General features: G+C 38.6%; 1 protein-coding gene across 10 annotated transcripts in view; it reads left to right on the forward strand.

Moving 5' to 3' along the window:
* SOX5 (SRY-box transcription factor 5) overlaps positions 1-20,326 on the forward strand; it is an 831,751-nt gene that overhangs the window by 477,659 nt on the left and 333,766 nt on the right. For 6 of the 10 annotated variants that reach the window (XM_067559195.1, XM_067559197.1, XM_067559204.1 and 3 more), the window contains exon 1: positions 5,871-5,950. The exons of the other annotated variants lie outside the window; for them this stretch is intronic. In XM_067559195.1, coding sequence (XP_067415296.1) covers positions 5,913-5,950 — 38 coding nt within the window. In that variant the 5' untranslated portion in view covers positions 5,871-5,912. Of the gene's footprint in view, positions 1-5,870; positions 5,951-20,326 lie in introns of those variants that run through there. 10 annotated transcript variants of the gene reach the window in all.

Below are 20,326 nucleotides of genomic sequence, written 5' to 3' on the forward strand. Positions count from 1 at the left end.
TCCTCCAGTTTACAAGTGTTGTAGTATTTATAACTTGTGTAATATATGATTTACTTACATGGATGTTTGCACTTTACATACCTTCCTTTTTTCTTAGTCATTTATCCATATGATCCCCCATTACTCTCTAATTTCACTTGTCTGTTTGTTTGGAAGAGGAAGGATAGTTTTGTGGTTAAGGCAGTGGTTTGGGTCTTGGGTGATATGATCTCTGTTCCCAGCTCTACCACAGATCTCCTGTGTGATTTTTCAGAAAGTCACTTAGGGTCAGATTCTCAGTTTTTGTAAACTGGTGAAGCTCTCTTGACAATAGCTATTCCAGTTTACAGCTGCTGAGGATCTGACCCTTAATCACTCTGTGCTATAGTTCCCCATCTGTAAGATGGTTATAAATAACATTTTCTGCCTCTCAGAGATGTGTTGAGGATAAATTAATGAGTTTATAAGGTGATCATATTCTGTGGTGATGTGGGCTATATAAGTACCTAAGTACTGGGGGTGGGATTTTCAAAAGTGGTTATTGTTGGCCTAAATTTGCTCCCACTGATGTCAATAGTAACGTTCTGACTGACTTCAGCAGAAGCAGATTTAGGCTAGTGGTGTGTGGTTTTGAAAATCCTGCTCTTATTGAAATTCTACTTGTGACTTACTTCCTAATGAACACCAAACTATCTTTCAGTTCTGTGTCATCGTTTTATATATTTAGTCCTTGAAATCTTCCAGAATTATCCATATTTTAGTCTGTCCGTTTAAATCTATGTTGTCCATCCATCCTTCCAATATGTCTGGTGATAGCCTCGTGATAAATTTCAGAACCATGTGATAAATTAAATGTATCATGCCCCTTTAACTGCCCCTACTGCACTCTGCCTGCAGATCCTTTTCTGCTGAGACTACTTGTTACATTTCAAACCACTTTCAATAGCTACCCAGTTTAAAAACAAAACAAAAGGAAGAAACAAACAAAACAGTTGGCCCACAATGTTTTTTTCTTTCCTCTGTAAATATGCTGGTCTGAGGTATTGGGTGGGCAATGTTCAGGTCTGCACCAGGGACAGTGTAAGGTCCAATATCATGTGAAACAGCAGAGCTAGGAATGAGAATGTTCTGTTGTTGGAGAAGAGCAGGGAAATCTCCAGCTCCTCTACTTTTGAATGGGATATACAATACTTCTTACGTGTTGTGGTAGCTACTGAGATATAAGGCCTTAAAACTGTGACAGTATGATTTGTAGAAAAGATGATTCCGTTAATTGTCAGAGGTTTCTTAAATTAATTATTTCTAATAAAGATAGCATTGGAAACATTTCTGCTCCTTTCCAGAGCTGCCTTCTCTTCCTCTCATTGAGCCAGGAGAGGGAGCTCAGTGGATCTGGAGAAACTGAGGAGGAGGCTCCATACTCGGTGAGAGAGAAGGACCAGAGCAGCCGTGTGGAACAGGAGAACAGAGCTAGGGATGGAGCAAAATGGGGCCAAGGAGTGTGAAAAGGATCAATTAACAAGTAGTCACCGAAATTTGAAAAGTACATGTAGGGAGTGTCAAGCTCTCTAGAGTGGCGCACAACCAGGAATGCCAACATCAGGACAGATGTTAAGAAGTTGGGTACAAACCCCAAACTGGTTGTGTGTTCTATACTTAGATTTCACCAACCCAGTATTGGGTGTGAACTCCTCAAGCACTACAACAGCCTTAACGTTGAGTCATAAACAGTCCCCTTGGGTACTCTGGTCTATCTTGTCACCTACGCAAGCTGCCTTGTGATAGACAATCTGTTACACCAAAAATTACAATATTCAGGATAGTCCCAGTCCCAAAGGACCCCAGGTCAATTTTACCTTGAATCTCTCACCAAAAACAACACTTGTAGCCAATCCTATAATAAACTAGCTGAGGATTTACTAACTAAGAAAAAAAAGAGTTATTTAAAAGATTAAAGCAGGTGAATGTACATACACAAATGAGTTACTTAGGTTTCAAAAGGCAATAGAAGCTGCTGTGATATGCAAACTTTCTGTAATCTTTAGGGCTAACCCAAGCTAAGCAGTTTAGGAATCCCTTGCTTATGTGTAGAAATATTGCCCTCTCCAAATTCCAAGCAGCATAGTGATACAGTCCCTTCTGGTCAGGCATTTTTATTCCCATCCCTCAGAGTTCAAACTGACGGAGCAAGTGTTGGTGCCTCTCTTCTCCTCATGGGTGTGTGTGGGGAGGGGACAATCAACAAAGTCTTTGTCCTTTGATGTTTCACAATGGCTCATTTGGTTTCAGTGGGCCTTCTTGTGCGTAGGACCAGCACATTCATGCTAATTAATGCTTCCTTCCTGTTTGGTGAGTTACATAAATACAGAAATTTACAGTGCAAAGACTCAGTATAACTTCATACCTTGGACTACAGATGTTATATGTGAGATCAGTACATGCAGCATCCTATGAGCATGTCATCAACACATTCTTATCAAGTTAACTTCTATTTTAACAATGCCAACACACAGGGGTGTGCGCGGGAATTTAAATTTGACCACATTTGGAGGAGGAGCACGTTAGAGCAGCTGCTGGGAGCTAGGACAGCGAACGGCAGTCAGCTGGGGCTGTTGCAGCAGCTGGGGCTGGGTGCAGGGCTGGGGCTGGGTGCAGGGCTGGAGCAGAAATACATATTTTTAGATGAATATTCAGGAAGGGGCTGTGCCCCTGCTTGTCCCCTCTCCCCCCTTGTGCATGCCCCTGCTAACACACAGGTGAGCCAGACAAGTTTCCGCTATGCATTTGTCAGTGTTCAGAGAGGCAAGAGTGACCCATCCCTAACTGGGCAGGACAGTCCCAAAATGTACATTTCAAGTCCCGGTACTGGGTTGAATGTTTCTGTGACAGCACCAGACTCCCTGTGGTGCCACTCTATGCCTGCCCAAGGCTCAGGGGCTGCACCAGCCTCTTCCGGGTGGTAGTGGGGGATTGAAGTGGGCCTTAGTCCCACCTCACCATGAGGCCCTGCCCCCTGCTCCTCCTCTTCGCCTTGAGGCCCTGCCCTTCGCCAGGCCAAAAGCTGAGGCCGGGCAGTAGTAAGAGCTGTCCAGGGACCCCAGGCTACTGTGGGAAGTACCGGGGTCCCAGATCTTCCACCTGCTCTGGGCAGTAGTGTCCTGAGGGGTGGGAACACAGGCCAGGGACTGCTCTTGGGCACTCCATCCCCCCCATCCAGAGCAGGCGGGGGGTCCAGGACTCTCGGGCTCCCCATAGTGGCCCAAGATCCTTGTGGGCAGCTCTTATCAGGGCTCAGCTCTGGCTTCCAGCCTGACCAGCTGGCGGGGCCTCATGGGGGGAAAGGAGGAGCAGGGGATGAGGCCACAGAGGGGGACAGGGCTCCTGTATGTGTCCCTTTTCATAGTTATCCTACAAGGGCTAGCTATTAAAAAACAAACCACAATTCTTGTACGTATTAACTAGATTTGTCAGTTTATTGTGAATGAAACTCTGTGGAAAATATTATCTGCCAGGGGCTACTCAAGGAAAAGCCAGTTTACTCTGCCCCATAGTGAGGAGCATTTAAATCTACCTCATGCCAGGAGTTGACAAATTCTATGTGACTGCTCTGAATACTGCGGTATGAGGCAGATTTAAGACAATCTTGGTTGAAACTCTTTTCTGTACTATATGGAAGGTTCCTTTGCAAATTTGGCTCCAGTGTTTTGCTCCCACAAATGGCGTAAGGCTCATTTAGGAAGATGTGCGTAACTGACAAGTGTTTGTTACTACTGGTGACCAATGCTGTGTCCCAGACTTGTGCTGATAAATTCTTGATACTACAACATACTGTATACTCTCTGTATGTGTGTGTGTATGTGTGTACAGTTTTGCAATATCTATAGAAAGAAAGTTTAAAGGACCACTTTTTTTAAAGGGATGCAGTGCTGGATTTTAATAGAAATAACATGCTTTATCTTTTTTTTTTTTTTTTTGCTTTTTTAAAAAAAAAAAATCAGCGTGAAAAGGTTGAACATTGTATAGCCTCTCTTGTGAGTGTGTGTTCCTGCACTTGTGTATATCTAAAAAAGTAAACTTGCTGTCTGCCTGTCGCCAGGGGGATGGAAAATGGACCAAATCAAACTGCTGTGGGGTCAAAACCTTGGGGTGTTTAAAGGCCCTTAATGTTGTCCAGCTGCAAAATTAAAAAAAAAACAAAAACTCAAAACCAAAAAACCCAAACAACCCTAAATGGGAGAGGAAGCTGGAAGGAAAGCAATAGAGGTTTGTGTGTGCCCATGCTTGTGTATGTGTACAGGAACAGGGAGACTGGCTTTTTTATTATTATTTTTTTTTAAGTGAGTTCAGTGCCAGCCTGGACACTGGCCGTGCAGACTATTGAGCCATTGTCTGCTCCATTTCCAGAATAGCCCCCAGTTAATCACTCCGGCTTTGAAGGGAATTTCCTCGTGGAATTCTCCACAGAAAATCTAATCAACTGACCTGCCCTCTCAACAATAAAAGGCTTCCCTCATCCCTCTCCCCCCCCCCCTTCCCTTATTGGGGCGGGCTCTGTAATGTAGCCTTTTGTGCAGAATGAACCCTCCCAGTAGGAGTGGATATCTGGTCTCTCTCATTCTCTCCCACTCTCTGTCTCTGTGTGTGTATGATGTGGAGCATTCACACTGTCTTATATGTGTGTGAATCTGTGTGTGTGCAATACTATTTGACCAGATGCTGCAGTGCACTGGCCGGTCACTGTCTCTGCATGTGTGTATGTGTCTGTGTGTGTGTGCGTGTGCCTCTGTCATTTCATGTCAAAGGTCCATTACCTGATTACCTTCCTCATCTGCCAGATTTTTATCTAGATAATTGGAACTGCTATGAAGGCTGTGCGCTGCCAGCCAGCTTAGATTCTCTAAAACCATAGTTTGTCCACCTTGTTATCTGTGGCTGTCTGGGCAGAGGAAATTAAAGAGATTCACAGCTAAGGGATTCCTTTGACTTTCCCAGAGAGAAGGGTTTTTAAAAAAAAAAAAATCCAGAGGACAGACTGAAAGTTTATTGTTGTTTTTGTGTGTGTGCGCGCGCGCTGTTTTGGCATGTGGATACCTTTTCCCCTTCACACACCAGGGCTGTTTGATGGAGTTTGGAGCTGAGGAAACTTTGGTTTTGTTGCCAGGACGGTTCGCAGCACTTTGTGGCCAGCAAGAGCTAACAGTGAGATCGACAGAGTGAGTGACAAGTTGTTTACAGGTTTCCTTGAAGGGGCCTCTGCTATATTTCAATCTGTCAAAGTTGCTTTTCTTCCCTCAGAACAATGCCTGATTGTTTTTTGTTGTGTCCCCCCCCCAAAAAAAAAAAAAAAAGAGAGAGAGGGAGACTTAAAAAGGGGGGGGGAGGGGAAAGGGAGAATGGAAATTCTTTAAGTATAAATGCCGTTGGTTATATTTTTATGTGGCTAATCTTTTCTCCCCTATTTCAACTCTGAGAGAGTTGATAACAGCTTCAGTTTAATCAGGCTGCTCTTGTTTTATCTTCCTTCTCCCCTGATCTGCTTCAGCAGAGGTTCACTCCTGGTTCGCAGGTTTTGGGTTTTCTTCCTTTTTTATTTTTATGGACATTAACTGAGTTGACTTTTCCCATTTTGAGGTGACTGGAGGACAGAATTAAAAGGAAAGGACAGGCACCCTGAGGTTGTCTAGTGCCTTGCAGCTGCAGCATGCTGCTCCGCTGTGGGGGGAGTTTTATAAACAGTGTCTACTGCTAAGTGTGCTACCCCTTTAAGAGACTGGTCAAGGAGTCCTAGCTCAGAGAGGGGGGTGGGAGAGAGAGAGCCAGACAGAGAAAGAGAGAAAATCAATCGGTTTAGAAGGTTTGGACTCATTTGACAGGTTCAGTTGGAGGCGATCATAGGTGGCTGCTGTGACAAAGGGAAATTGTGCTTTTCCAGCATGCTAACTGACCCTGATTTACCTCAGGAGTTTGAAAGGTGAGTGGAGTGTGTGTGTGTGTGTGTGTGTGTGTTTAAAAAAAAAGTATAACTCTCCCTTTTTGCAGCAGTTCTCTGTATCCGTGGTGAGATGCTCTCCAAAAGAATGCTCGGAGGAGAAGCTTTACCTTTGCTATTCAGATTACATGTCAGTTTGCTGATCATTTGTTTGTTGTTGTTGTTGACTGAACCGGATTGAAGGGATCTGCAAAGTCCTTTAAAACTGCTTCATCAGTGATGCTTTCCTGGTGTTGTTTAGCTCCCTAATGGGGATCTTAATGAACGTTATCATGATCTCTCTCCCTCTCTCTCTCTCTTTTGCTCTTGCTTTCCCCCACACCCCTTCTCTGAGCCACTCCGCTAAAATATGGGAGACGAGATTTGATGCAAAATGCCCTCATTTTTAGCATCTCTGTGTCTTTAATGAGTGATTTCTGGTGTGATAGAGAAGGTCTCTGGTTGTGGGTGAAACCATAGATTTAACCTCCAATTTGATCCTTCCCTAAAACTTTGGAAGGGCTCTGTAAAGCACATGACCTTTTGTTGATCTAACAGAAGTGATTATTTTTAGTCAAGTTAACATCACCACACTCTGTCAAGAGATCATCCTTTAAGTATCCACACACAAAAAAAAGGGGGAAACTCTCGATTCTAAGTTTTAGCCGTATCTCTTTCACTCAGTGTCAGAAGCTGAATTTTGATTTATGACTTATTTATTTCCTTCCCCCCTCTTGCTATAGTAGGAGCCTTGTACATTTGGAATTAAGTTTTTGCTATCAGTAGCAGTGGTTTGTAACCTCCAGAATTTAATGCTTATTTCACATAAATCTGGCTTTTCTAAACTGTGTTTTGAAACCTCTTCTCATACATTTTTACATTTGTACAAACTTGAAGATCCACTATCCTTCTTCTCCAGCTTAATTTTTAAATATTATAAATAGGCCCTTGTTTTCCTTTAACAAGGAATTCAAACTTTTCATTTGGTAAATAAAAGAATGCCAGGATGCATGTTACATAGGCTTTTTTTCATTTTCATGAAAGCTACCTTCTGTATAAACATTTGGTTGTATCTGACTATGCAATACAGGCTAGGTGATAGACCAGCTGGTTAAAAATATGCTAAGTCAAGCTGTTCATCGCTCAAAATACTGAATATGATAGTAAAAGGCACAGAAAAGAAAGGAAGATGAAAACATTTTAAGTGGGCAGAAAAACACACATGCAGTGAAAGGACAGGAAAGAATGCTGGGATTAAAATAAAAAATAAAAATAAAAATAGTTAGAATATGAAATTAAGCAGGGAATTCAAAAAGCAAGAACTATTTTAACACTTTGTCTCCTTTTGTGACTAAAACACTTCCTTACCAGAAAACGGCACTAGAATTGTTGAACTACTTCAAAGATTTTATTTAGTACAATTCATTTGCCAGATCTATTTAAAATACCTTACATTTTTCTGTAGTTTCTTACTATTGTGATAGAAGAGTAACAATTGCTTTTCCTCATATGTACCATATTAAGTTAGCTACAGTACCTGGGGAAACTAGTACTGTTTATAGTGATGAACCCTAAGCTAACGCAACAGTAAACAGATTTCTCTTGTATATGCAATCAGTGGTTAATAGTATTCCATATACTTCACCAAGGTAGAAATTTGTAAGGAAGCTATTAGATTGTTCTTTGAACTTTATTATGAATAGAATATGTATAAAGTCTATTAAACAGATACAGTCCTTTCATTTTTCTATTGATTGACTTTTTTCCCCTCTACCCTCTCTTTAACCTCTCTTTAAATGACTTTTTTCTTTATTTTGAACCAAACTTTTTCCTCCCTAATAACACTAATTTCTTCCTAATCTGTCTCAAGACATACATTTCATTTTGAGAGCTCAGAGATTTGCTCTTATGAAAATTCTAGTTAAATAATCAGTAAAGTGCTATTCATTTGGCTATGCAGATGATTTCAAGGAATAAAGATAAGAAGCCATATAAAAGAAACCTCACAATATATGATTTTTTTTACTGTTTTTCCTCTTCAGTTGGAATTGGTAATACAAACCAATATCTCTGTTAATCATTACCATTTGTTTACATTGTATATGTGTGTTTGGCTATAGTTACACACACACACAGCAGATACTGTCCATGTGGTATATTTATATTTACCAAAAGACAGGCATAAGAACGAACACACACACTCTCTCTCTCTCTCTCCACATGCATATCCAAGTTACACATGTACCATATACAGGGGACTGCTTCTGGGGCTGTTATATTCTCAACAAGCACAGTCCTTTGAGTGTGTTTTCTCCACCTGTCACGTCCGCATTCTCAGCTTCAGTTTTGTTACTAACATGCACAAGCCCCTATAAAACGGACTGTGTAGTAGATTACAAGGAGGTAAAGATTCAGCATGCAGAGCTGTTTGCCGGTCAGTTCTCAGAGTGTATATGTATCGCAGAAGAGTTATTCTTCTTTCATTGTCATCATTCCCCTAGGTAGAAATGTTCATGTTTCATTGTACCCTAGTAACTGTAAACAGTTTAGAAACTTTAAGGAGTCACCCCAACTTTCTAATGAATAGAGGGTTTAGAATGAAGGAGACTTCTCTTGTTTGTCTATGATCGTTATCATGGACATTTGTGATACACATTTGGAATGAAAATGGTCCAGAGTGGCAGGCAAATAAACAAGCATTAATTCATTCAGCAGCAGTAGTAACTTGCACTAGGTTTTGTAAATTAGCGGGTACAATTTATATGCCATTCCTTAAGGGATAGGGTTTTTGGTTTCTACTAAGAAATTCCTTGCACCTCTTTATTTTTATTAGTGGAGGTTCCATCATATAATTGAAGGGATCATCAGAAGGCACAAACTGAGGCAGGGAATGTTTGCAGTAAAAATATATGGATAAATGTATAACTGGAATCTGTCAGCTTATTAGGGAGTGAATAACTGCTGGGATGTATTTTTGGTGTACCTGTGGCACTTAGCACCCATACCAAATTATTTAAAAGAATAACCTGGATTTTTTTAAAGACAGGGATGATTACACAAAGTTTGTTGAAAACAGAAGGTAAACCCACAATAGAGAGTTTGACTTCCTTGAGAAATAGATAGAGCAAGTGTAGCCAGAACCATCGCAAACAGTACTGAAATTTGCAGAATGATTAAGAGCTCAAAAATGCCCAGCATATAGTTTTAATATCCTAATAAAATCTAGTAAATAAAAAATAGATAAAGTAACTGCTTTATAGTGTCCCTAGTGTATGATATTCTTAAATCAACATTAATTATTGCATATTTACATTTTCTGTAGACTTTGAGTGTGGTTAAACTAAGCATCAGGACGTTTTTTTGTAGATTCAAGGTAAAGAAGTGTATGGTGTTTGTTGAAGAAGGAAGGGTAAGTTAATGTTTCCTAAAGAAGAAAGGAAGACAAAAGGTAGAGAGAGGCTAAAAGGGTGCTTGCTCTAGAAATTACATGAGCAGCTAAATAGTTTGTAGAAAGGGAAAAAGAGTCAGGGGTGTAAAGTAAGTGTCTACTGAGGGGGAAAAAAATACATAGTTGCTATGCTGCAAGAATCATTTCAGACTCCCACTGAATTTATTTTGGGATCGTACCAATACTGTCAAATGGAGAAATCATTTTCCTAAAAGGACCTTTTGTATATTTTGTAAGTGCTTTTCTTAACCAAAGTTACCCTAAAAGTCTTCGCCTTAAACTATTTGTGCTGAGAGTTTTTGTAAAAGAAAGTAACAGAATGATGTCTCATTCTCATATAATCTACCTATAGAGATAAAAAATATAGTTATGCTGTGATTTTTTTTAAAAAAGTTTGAGATTTTACCAATATTGGATTGGATGTCATTTATGTTCCACTGATTTATTTTCAGAAAATGATTTTCCTATTTACTTATTTAGGTTTAAGGGTTTGGGAATGGAGGAAGAATTGAACTCAAGTGGAAAGTTGCAGATAACAATTTTTTGCCTAAATAAAATGTGGTTGTTTTATATTTCTCTGAGATAAGACTAAAGGAATAATACATTTCCAGAATCTTCATTAATGTTTTTTACTGATTTAATTTGTTGTGTTTGTGCTTTGTGGGGAAGAAGTTGACTGTAACAGATTATAGATTTTAATTAACATCTCAATAATTTACCAGTTGTTGGAATCATGAACTACGCTTAGAATGGAAAACCACATATGAGGGAACTGACAAGTGACACATCAAACTGAACAATTTATACTGTTGTATTCTTTGCATCAAGAGTTTGGCATTACCAGATTCTGGGTGGCTGGCTCCTCATCTGTATTCAAAGAGTTAATTAATGCGTGAACACACGCGCGCGCGCGCACACCTGCACCACCACCAAGCATGTGATGTTTATGTGCATAGTGTGTTTTATTGGTACCTTTATATGTAGTAAGAACTGTTTTTCTTCCTTTTGTTGTCCAGAGACCTTAAACACAAAAAGCATATTAAGTATTTACTATTTCTTAGGGCGCTTTTAACTAGTATCCATAGTTATATCTCATGAGAGGCATATTACAAAATGTAATGATAATCTGTCGTGTTACTTAGCCACAATGGTGTTTGGTAGGATAGACATAAATTTCAGTTAGATAGATTTAATATATATTTCTATAAATGATACATACACAAATACATATTTAAGAAAAAAAATATCATCCACAGATAAAGCCTCAATTTTTTTTGTATGCTTGCCTTATATTATTTTTAAGCAATCTATTTACGATGTTGCATACGGCTCATACCTATATGAATGTCAAATATCTCTGCTTTCATAGCTAAGTTGCAAAAATGAAACTGACATTCTCTTGGATGCCTTTTTTTTTTTTAAAGCTTATTTGTTGTCATGATTTAAATACAATTAACCAATAAGTGGAAGGGGGAAAACTGTGTTGTCATGTTTTACCTATACATAATACAAATATGCAGTGCCTGTAAATACCGGACACTGTAGTCAAGTGAAAAGAAGTGGTCACAGTAATTAGTCAATAGTGATAGTCCTTCTCTGATGATGATAAGGATTTCTTTTAACAGGCATCATCTTTAGAAGTAGGGATTTAAAAAAGTTTTTATATATTTTATCTGGCATGTCACTGAAACACCGTATAAACTCCTGTTAATTTATTAAATATTGAAAAGTTAAAATTGCATGTGTTAAAAATTGCATTAGAAACCCCATTAGATTATTAGATTAAGGAATATGGAAAACTTTTTCCCTCAACAACTTCTGTTTTTTTTAAATGATATGTTTGTTACTTGAACTTTCTGGTTTGGGTGATGAACGCAGCTAGGTATCTTGAGCACTAGACCTGACATGAGTTTAAACCAGTGAATCTTTGTCACCGTTCCACAGATATACCTGATAAAGTTACTAGTTGAAGTGGTGAGATTATGGAGTTTTTAAAGGGCTCCCATTTTTTAAGATGCATATTCCTACATATTTTATCTCTCCCATCATACTCTACAGAACAGCTTGTCATAGTATAAGTTTATTACATCTTACATTTCCTCTGGAGATCATGCAATACCTACTTTCAGCCAGCCGCTAGAGGGGTACTTGCGAACATTGTGGACTGCACCCTCCACTCAAGAGACTGAGTTTGTTACCTCTGCAATGATCCCAGCCTCTGTCAGCCTGAGAAGCAAGAGTCACTAAAAGTTGCTCCTGAGCCCATATATCCTCTTGACAGTGTGAAGTTCTATACATACTAGTTGTTGAGAGAGACCATATGTACACAAGATTTTGAAGAATTTTGGTGAGAGCTGCTTGCAGGAACCTTTTGTTTTTTAAAAGAATGTAAGGAGTGAATGGAATTGTGATGTAGACAAGGGTAATTAATATTAAAAATAGATCTTTCTTAGGGTTGGTGGATATAAAAAAAGACCTTAATTGAGTTCTAAATGTTAGAACCATCTGAATCTGTACTTCAGAGGAGTTGCCCAGGTGTATTGTGGTTTTTGGTTTTTTGTGGTGGTGGTTGTTTTTGTTTTTGTATTTTTTGAGAAACTTGTCAACATTTCCTTCTCTTTGTTTGTTGGCTTTGGTTTTTGACATGTGTAACATTTTTGGCCATCACGTCCTTTTGCCACCTTGCTTGAGAGCAATTAATTCTTTACAAGGTGGTGTCATTTTATATTTGTAATATATAACAGAATTACAATTAATAAAGAGAGGTTCATGGCTCAGTTTAGAAGTTTGAAATTGGGATTGGATTTATCTCCCTTAACAGTATATTGTGAGGATTAATTAGGTAATATTTATAAATCAGTTTGTACATAAAAATCTAAATAATGTTAAATTTCAATTATATTAATTTTAAAAATAAAAAAATTGACCTACAGATTCCAGATTCTGTGTTAATTTTTTTAAAAAAGAACAAATGCTCATTGATATATATAATAATAATTATACTTTTAGTTTGTAATGTACTTCTGCTTTTTCCTGAAAGTTCATACAGATTATATCTATTGCTTGGTTTTCTAGGAAGTGGGTGACTGTGTGGTTAAGTGATGCTATTTATTCTAAAGATATCATAAAATGTTACCTTGGTGCTAATTATTTGGTGTGGTTATATTTAAGACTTCTTACTAAATATTTTTTTCTGTTCTTCATGCCTTGAATTAAAATCCTTTCGAGCAAAAAATAAGCACAGACTAGATATTTTGTTGCCTTGTCTGAAGAATCAGAGGTCTTTATTAATGGTGATAAAGTTTGCGTGTGCATGTATGTGTGTATTTGCATAGTTAAGATTGTTGTCTATATCTAATATGCTTTCTAAATCTTTGTAGCTCTCTAGAAAGTGAACTAGGAAATATAAGGGAGAACCTGTAGATTTTTCATCCTCATTGTCTCTTTGGTGCTGAGTGCATACTTGCATCAGTTTCTTGGCATTAGGAAGATGAGAGTAAACTACTGTACCATAGTTCATTCATTAACTGCACAGGAATTTTCATACTGCATGGATAAAAATAATCTGGCTAATAGCAACTAGGGCTACTTGCCAGTGCCCGCACAATAGATAGAGTAAGAGCAACAGTGTAAAGAGAAGTTGCTGGCTGTAAACCAATGACACTTTTTTATAAGCTCTCCGATTTAATTGTTTGAAGGTCTTCAGGGGATAACTATATTTTAAAAAGTAACTGATGAAAAACACGAAGGCAAGATTAAAAACTGTGTGTGTTTATAAATTACTTTGATATGTCAAGTTACTTGATTGCATTAGGTTTCTTTATGTTCTCTTTACCCTACAGTAACATAAAAAGACTGGGCTGTGGCTGGATGTGATATAGCAAAATGCATCCCAGTGTGAAAGACCAAAATTTAAAAATATGCAAATACGTAAAATGCAGAATGTGTTAAATTAACGTCAATTTTAGGATATTGTGTGTCTGGACATAGGGGGGCCAAGTAACGAATGGGCACGGATCTTAAAGTGCCTTCTCACCCTTAGAGGTGGTCTGACTATGTCAGGCTTGAGGCACTTTGGTGGAGATGTGTTGGGGGAAGTTTTGCTTGCATTAGCACTGCCCATGCTTTATTTGTCCTGCAGCTATAGGGAAGACTTCTGTTTTTCAGAGCTGTCAAAACCTGGCAGTTTCATTAAATTCACTTTAAAAAAGACGTATTTTTTTCTAAAAACTTTTGTAAAGTTTGCCTGTGTGGTGTTTGCTCCCCTAAACTTTAATTACACACTCAGGAGCTCTGTGGAGCACGAGTACTTCTAGTAGATTCGATTGAGCTGGGGGGCCTTCCACGTCTGGCATTTCTGTTACAAAATGGTATAATTTTAGTGGATTGTATTTACATAGTAAATGCTCGTTCCTTTACTGGTGTGAAACATTAAAACATGTTAGAATATTTAACATTATTCATCTAGTAAATTCTCTGTTTGCAACTGCTGCATGCAGTCAAATAAGTTTCTTTAGCACTTCTTTTAAAGATATTTGAGCTTCTGGCCTTGAAATTCAGAGGGACATAGAAATAGTGTAGCTTTTCTTTCAGGTTCAATGTTTCATTTGTCTTTTGCTCTCGGGTTTTGGAGATTTACCGGCATATTTCTGGACAATATGTTGCAAAGAACACTGGCCAGAATTGATATCAGCTATACCCATGTGAATCTGGAGTTAATTCTGGGAGGGGGTTTGTTTTTTTTTAAACTCAGATCAGAATCTGGCTTTATGTGGTTTGATGGAAGATTCATCTCCCTTGCCTCTGCTTCTTGATTTCTCTCCCTTTATGCCACTGTGTTTCTAACTCTGTAATTATGTTATGTAGCTCTATAAAGCATTTTGGAATAAAGTGTTTGCATAAGATGCCATACAAATTAAAGTGCAAAACACTGCTCTGAAATATGCCCTATGGATTTGTCATCCATAATCTGAACTTGTATTATTGTTGTTTATTTATTATTTGTTTGTGTTGTAATAGCACTCATGGGTCAGAGCCTCAACTAGGGTTTGTATCCTGAAGAACATACTTCATGCTCAGAACTTTTTCTGATGACAGTGTTTGTGCATGAGACAAATGCAGAATCGTGGTCTAGATAAGGGATCCACAATATGGATCATAAATGAGAATTTAGCCCTAAAGTCGCATTGTGGAATTCACATGGAGAACCTATGCACTGGTTACATATTCACCTGAGTACTTCCAAAAATGCAGATTTGTGCCTGTGAATGACTGTTTGGCAGGCACAGATGCATGTTTGTTCAGGTATAGTGGTGGATGCATATACATTTGTAGGTCTATTTCCTCAACCCATAGTTACATAGGAGGGTTGATTAAATTGTGTCTTTCCATCCGTTAGAAAAAGACAATATAGCTATGGAAACTGATTTATTGTGGATAATAATCATGTTTAGATCTTGTACAGTGCCTTTCATTTTAGGAACTCAAAACATTTAAAAAACATTAATGAAATAATTCTTAAGACTTCCTTGACATCTAGCTGTAAAATATCATTATTATCCCCAGCCTACACATGGGGAAACTGAGGAATGAAGTGGCAAAGTCATTAGCACATCTGAGGATACAGGCCAGCAATATTGACTGCCAATCCTGTGCTTCAACCTCAAAACCATTCTTCCCCTTCTTAAGATCCTGAGAACTGCAAATTACAGATTTCTAGCAGTCCAATTATTGTTTCTAAAGGTCTCGTTCTAGCAAGATGAAATATAATACTTAAATTACTTAAATATGTAAAAGAGGGGCTTTGGAATATAATTAATAGCATTAAGTCTCTAGGAATATTTACAGCTTTAGATACTTTTCCAACGACTTTGATAAAGGGAAAAATATCATCTTTAGCATCACCAATTCTTTGAGCATGTGTCAAAAATAATTCCCTACCTACAGGCAAGTTCTGAGAACTGAAGATAGGTAGCAGAACATGCAATGTTTAAGCGGTAAATTAAGAGAGTGTATGTATAACTTGCAGCCAAGTAAAGGACTCATCTTGGAGAACAGTTAGTATCTCCAGCCATATGTACAAGAACTGTCATTTGTTTTATAACCTTAGGACCAGATACTAGGGGAGTACAGGAAAAATATTCTTTACACAGAGAGTAATTAATGTGAGGAACAGACTTTCCAAAGGCAACAATATAGGCAGCCACTGTGAGCAAACTAAGTAACTTAAAGTAACTTTCAATATTTTGCATTTCCAGTGGCAATAATTTGCAGGAATTCACTGCGAGATAGAACTGGATTAATGAACGATGGTGGTAGATTTGGCTTTAATCTTTGTGCTGTATCATTCTCTCACTAAGTATGGTTGAAAACTGTGGGTACAAACTCTAGAGTCTTTTGATTTGAGATGCATAGCTTCTAAATGTTATTCCTGGGTAAGTGAGCTGTCTTGTTTGAGAAGCTCTATAACAGGGAGTCTTCTTGCAAGATTATAATAATAACAGGTTCTGTGGTGTTCCAGTAGGATGATTGCAGGGGTCCAGCCATGCAAAGCTCATTGTAAGATGGTGCCAGTAAGGCCAAAATATTCAAAAGTGGTCATTAATTTTGAGTGGCCTCTTGGACACTCAAAATCATTGGTCACTTCTGAAAATATAGGCTTTTATTAACAAAGCCTCTCATCACCCCTCAAAACCAGGCCAGGGTTACTGAACCCATTTTAGAGATGAGTAAAACAAGGTGGAATGATAAAGTGACTTATCAAAGATCACAGGGTGAAATCCTGGCCCCACTAAAGTCAGTGGCAAAACTCCCATTAATTTCAATGCAGCCAGGATTTCACTAGCATTGTGAGACATTTCGATAGGACCTGTTATCTGCCAGTCTCAAAGTGCTTTAGAAATATTAGCTCATTAAGCTTCGCAAGCAGGTGAGGGTAGAAGGTGATGATGATAATAGCGATAACAACATAGTGGTGTTTATAATAATGTTATATTTGCATTCTGGTAGTGCCTAAATGTCCCATTGTGCCAGGCATAGAGAAGCATTATTATTTATTTGTATTGAGGTGTAGCCTAAGAGCCTCAGTCACAGACCAGAACCCCACTGGGCTCATCACTGTATTGTTGTCCTGATTAATAATAATAAACAGCCATTTTACTAATGAGTTAACTGAGACACCTGTAGGATAAACGACTCACCCAAAGTTACACAGTGTGTGAGTGGCAGAGTCAGGAACCGACTCTAGAAGTGGTCTGCTGCTCTAGTCACAAAACCAAACTCCTCCAGACCCACACAATTGGTCTACACTTCTTTAGATAGCCGGGGAGGTAAAATAAAATGCATTATTTTATAATGAGTTTATAAAACAAGAAAAGTAAAGTCTTGTTATTAATAGTTTACCCACACTCCCTGTTGACTCTGTTACTGCAATGATTGGCTGTGGGGAGAAATTATACTGGTGTCAATATGTTGTGATGGAGATTGATACAGAAACTGATATTCTTTAAGGGGCAGACTTTAAAAAAAAAAAGGGGGGGGAGGGGGGAAATAGAATGGGATAACTTGCTTTTCACATACACAGTCTATTGAAAGGCCATCCAAAGCACTGATACCAATTTAAGAAGATGATCTTTTGCCTTAATTATACATCTGGGAGATATTAGCTGAACATTTTGTGGAGAACAGTGAATACCTTAGTTGCCAGTTAGTGCCTCAGTGCCAGTATTTTGATGGCTGAAACCTAGGCTTGAATATGAATACAAAGAATGCAGTTTAAAACACACACACACACACATACACTCTCTCTCTCTCTCCTTTTTATACAAAACAGATTTCAGCCATCTGCTTGGCACTTAGCTTTGCAACTATAGAGTCTATATGAAAGGGAGCACTGTCCAGGTTATGAATGGTATCACTTTTATTGGTACCTTAGAAAAACCATAGGGTTTTTTGAAAGCTTGCATAGCCAATGGTTTTCTTCAGCTGAATAATGAAAACAACTGCCTCAGCCAAAATTTTGTTCCTTCCATCGTTCCTTCGATGCGATCTCCTTAGCCTAGAAAAAGGGGTTTTGTAATGAAGAAAAGTTTCTTAGTTCTGCCCCTCAAAATTTCCAAGTATATCAAATGACTCTAGACGAGTAGCCCTTATAACTGGCACCCCAGATGGTTTATGACACAAAACACTGTTTGCTTAGGAAGAGGTTGTATAGCAGAGTCTGTTGCCCAAGCACTACAGAGCGTGTCAAATCAACATGGAAGTTAATGGACCAAAGGCACTTCTGGATTTAACACTTTCCCATTTGAATTGAATTTACAGCTTTAAATCAGGACAGCCCTTTTTCTTTACTGGTGCAATGAAAGAAAACAAAACTGATGGCATAAATTATAGAGACAAGGTGGGTGAGGTAATATCTTTTATTAGACCAACTTCTGTTGGTGGGAGAGACAAGCTTTTGAATTTATACAGAGCTCTTCTTCAGGCATAAATTGTAGACCAGTAGTACAGTCATTTTGACCCAGTTCATCTGTCTAAAGGTTCAGAAGGAGAGAGAGTCTAAAATATTCAATATGTATATTTCGTATAGGCTGTTATTGAAACATACAGAAAACTTGCAGCTTCCAGTGTATCCCAGACTTGTCAATTTGATCCTCAAAGGTGACTAGTCCATGTTTAATTCTTAACAGATAATCTAGAGCAAAAGGACATACTATAAACATAGTGAAAAATCTTTAAAGTTTTCAATCTTTTGCTAGCAATTTATCTATTATCTGCTTTGGCTGTACTGGTTTTATCCCAAAGCATGTTTTACACAGTGTATTTCTTTTCTGCTTCTAATACTTTTAATATAAGGGGTCAATAATGTTTTCCTTAGGAGTATACTTTAAAAAAAAAAAAAAAGGGGGGGGGAGGGGCTGAGCAAAAGAGGAATAATCAGGTTCCTATACATAGAATGGTCTCTGTTTGTATTTGGACATCCATTTAGTGCTGTGTCACATTAGTACTGCATTATTAACACCTTTGGACAAGGCTAAAGGTTCTTGCTGCTGTGTCTAGAGAGTTGCTGATTATCATAGTTTTGAGGTTGTTTCAGATCATAATGTTACAAAATGCTCTTCTCAATAAATGTACCTTTCCCTAACAAGCAGGGCTGGATTGTTTGCTCCAACGCTTTCAGGCGAGTGAGTAAAATGTCTAATTGTTCTTTGTTGTGATTTTATAAAGATTTTCTCTATGGTCCTATATGCAGTCTTGAGAGAGTGATGCTATTAACCATACATTTTACTTGCCTATGCTTTTATTTTGTGCAGACCTTATGGGATGCAAGGGAGATAAAGTTGGATTTCTAAGGATAAAAGGCAGATAATATAAGAAATCTGAGTCGTCTTACATGCTTAAGCCAAGCATAATGCACAAGCAGCAGAAATCTAAATAATTTTCTATTAGTGTGGGTGAGAAATAAGCCCCAACAGTAGTAAAGTTACAGCGTTACTAAACTAATAAGGTCCTAACTCTGCGCTTGCAGAGATTTCAGTCTCTCTCTCAACCTCCAACACACACAATCAGATGAACGAGCACATTTCTGTGTCTTTGTGGGAAACACTGCTGTCCTCTCTAGGGGGAGCTCAGAACATCAAACCTATGGAGATTAAGGAAATTCTGATGCCAGTTAAATTATGATTCTATTGAAGAGAAAAAAGCTAGTTCTACGGCCACCACAGCTTCCCGCAGCAACTGTGCTGAAATTATTTAACCCTCTTATTGGCAGAACAATTCTTCAATAAAATGGGTTTATTCAGGAGCAGGAAATAACAGCTTATCTGCTTTCCAGTAAAGCGACTGAGAAAAAGGAGACGCTGTGCTATATTTGGGGATGGGAGTAGGGTAGAAAGCTTGTTTTTAAAAAAGTCTACTATGAATGCATTCATAATGAAGCTTCCAATTCAACCCCAGTGTTCTTGGAAATTTTACAGGGGAAAATCTACTTGACCGATATCAACAATTTGGTCATTTTTCTTTGCTTCCCTCTCATTCCCATTGCTCTTAGGTAATATAGTTACATTTATTGTCCATTTGCTTTCAGTCAATTCCTCCAGTCCACTGTGGCTTGAATGGAGTTCCAAAGTAAGTGCATGAAAAGTTAAATTTGAGAAGGCAGTTTGTAGTGGAGGTTGCGAGAGGGGTTTAGGGGAGGAGACGGAGAATGAGAGAGAGAGAGAAAATGTCATAGTCTGAACAACCTGCCAGTTGTCTCCATTTTATTAAAATGGCAACTTTCAAGCCAGATCCCTGGGGCTATTTAATTTGATTTATGCTGTTAAACCTTAGTCGCCTTATGCCATTAATGAAGGAGGAATGAATACCCAGCTCTCTTCTTTCCACCACTAAATTTCTAAATGCCTCACTTGCTATGTTTGTTTGAAACAAACTGCCACATTGTGTCACCCATACCATTAACTCTGACGGGCTAGCTTTAGAAGAGCATTAGGGGGAGAATGGAGGATTCGAAAAGCAGTATTCACTTATCAATCGGGTGTTGCACCCCTACCTCTCCCACTGGCCCCCATTCTTGACTAGTTTAGCTATTAGTAAGAGGGGTTTTTATTTGTGATAAAGGCAGGAACAAATGACTCTAAAGTAAGGGTTGAGAAGTTAATTTTCACTGTCTCTCTGCTGCATGCATATTGTCAAATTCTTGGATAAGGACTCGCCTTATGATTTGCAGGCCCTCAGGATGCCAGAGGAGAAAATCAATCTGTCAGTTTCTTGACCCCTCTGGTTGCATTGCTTGATGGGGGAATTGGGTCAGTCATAAAGTTAGTACAGGACTATGGGGATCCCTGGAAGCACAGGGCCCGAAGCAATCACTTGTGTTGCTTGTACCTAAAGGAAGCCCTGTATGGCTTCGGTTTTGAAAGCCTCCAGAATTT

Source organism: Emydura macquarii, unplaced genomic scaffold, assembly GCF_026122565.2.
Source record: "Emydura macquarii macquarii isolate MOO-44397 ecotype Brisbane River unplaced genomic scaffold, CSIRO-AGI_Emac_v2 contig_2205, whole genome shotgun sequence".
NCBI lineage: Eukaryota > Metazoa > Chordata > Testudines > Chelidae > Emydura > Emydura macquarii.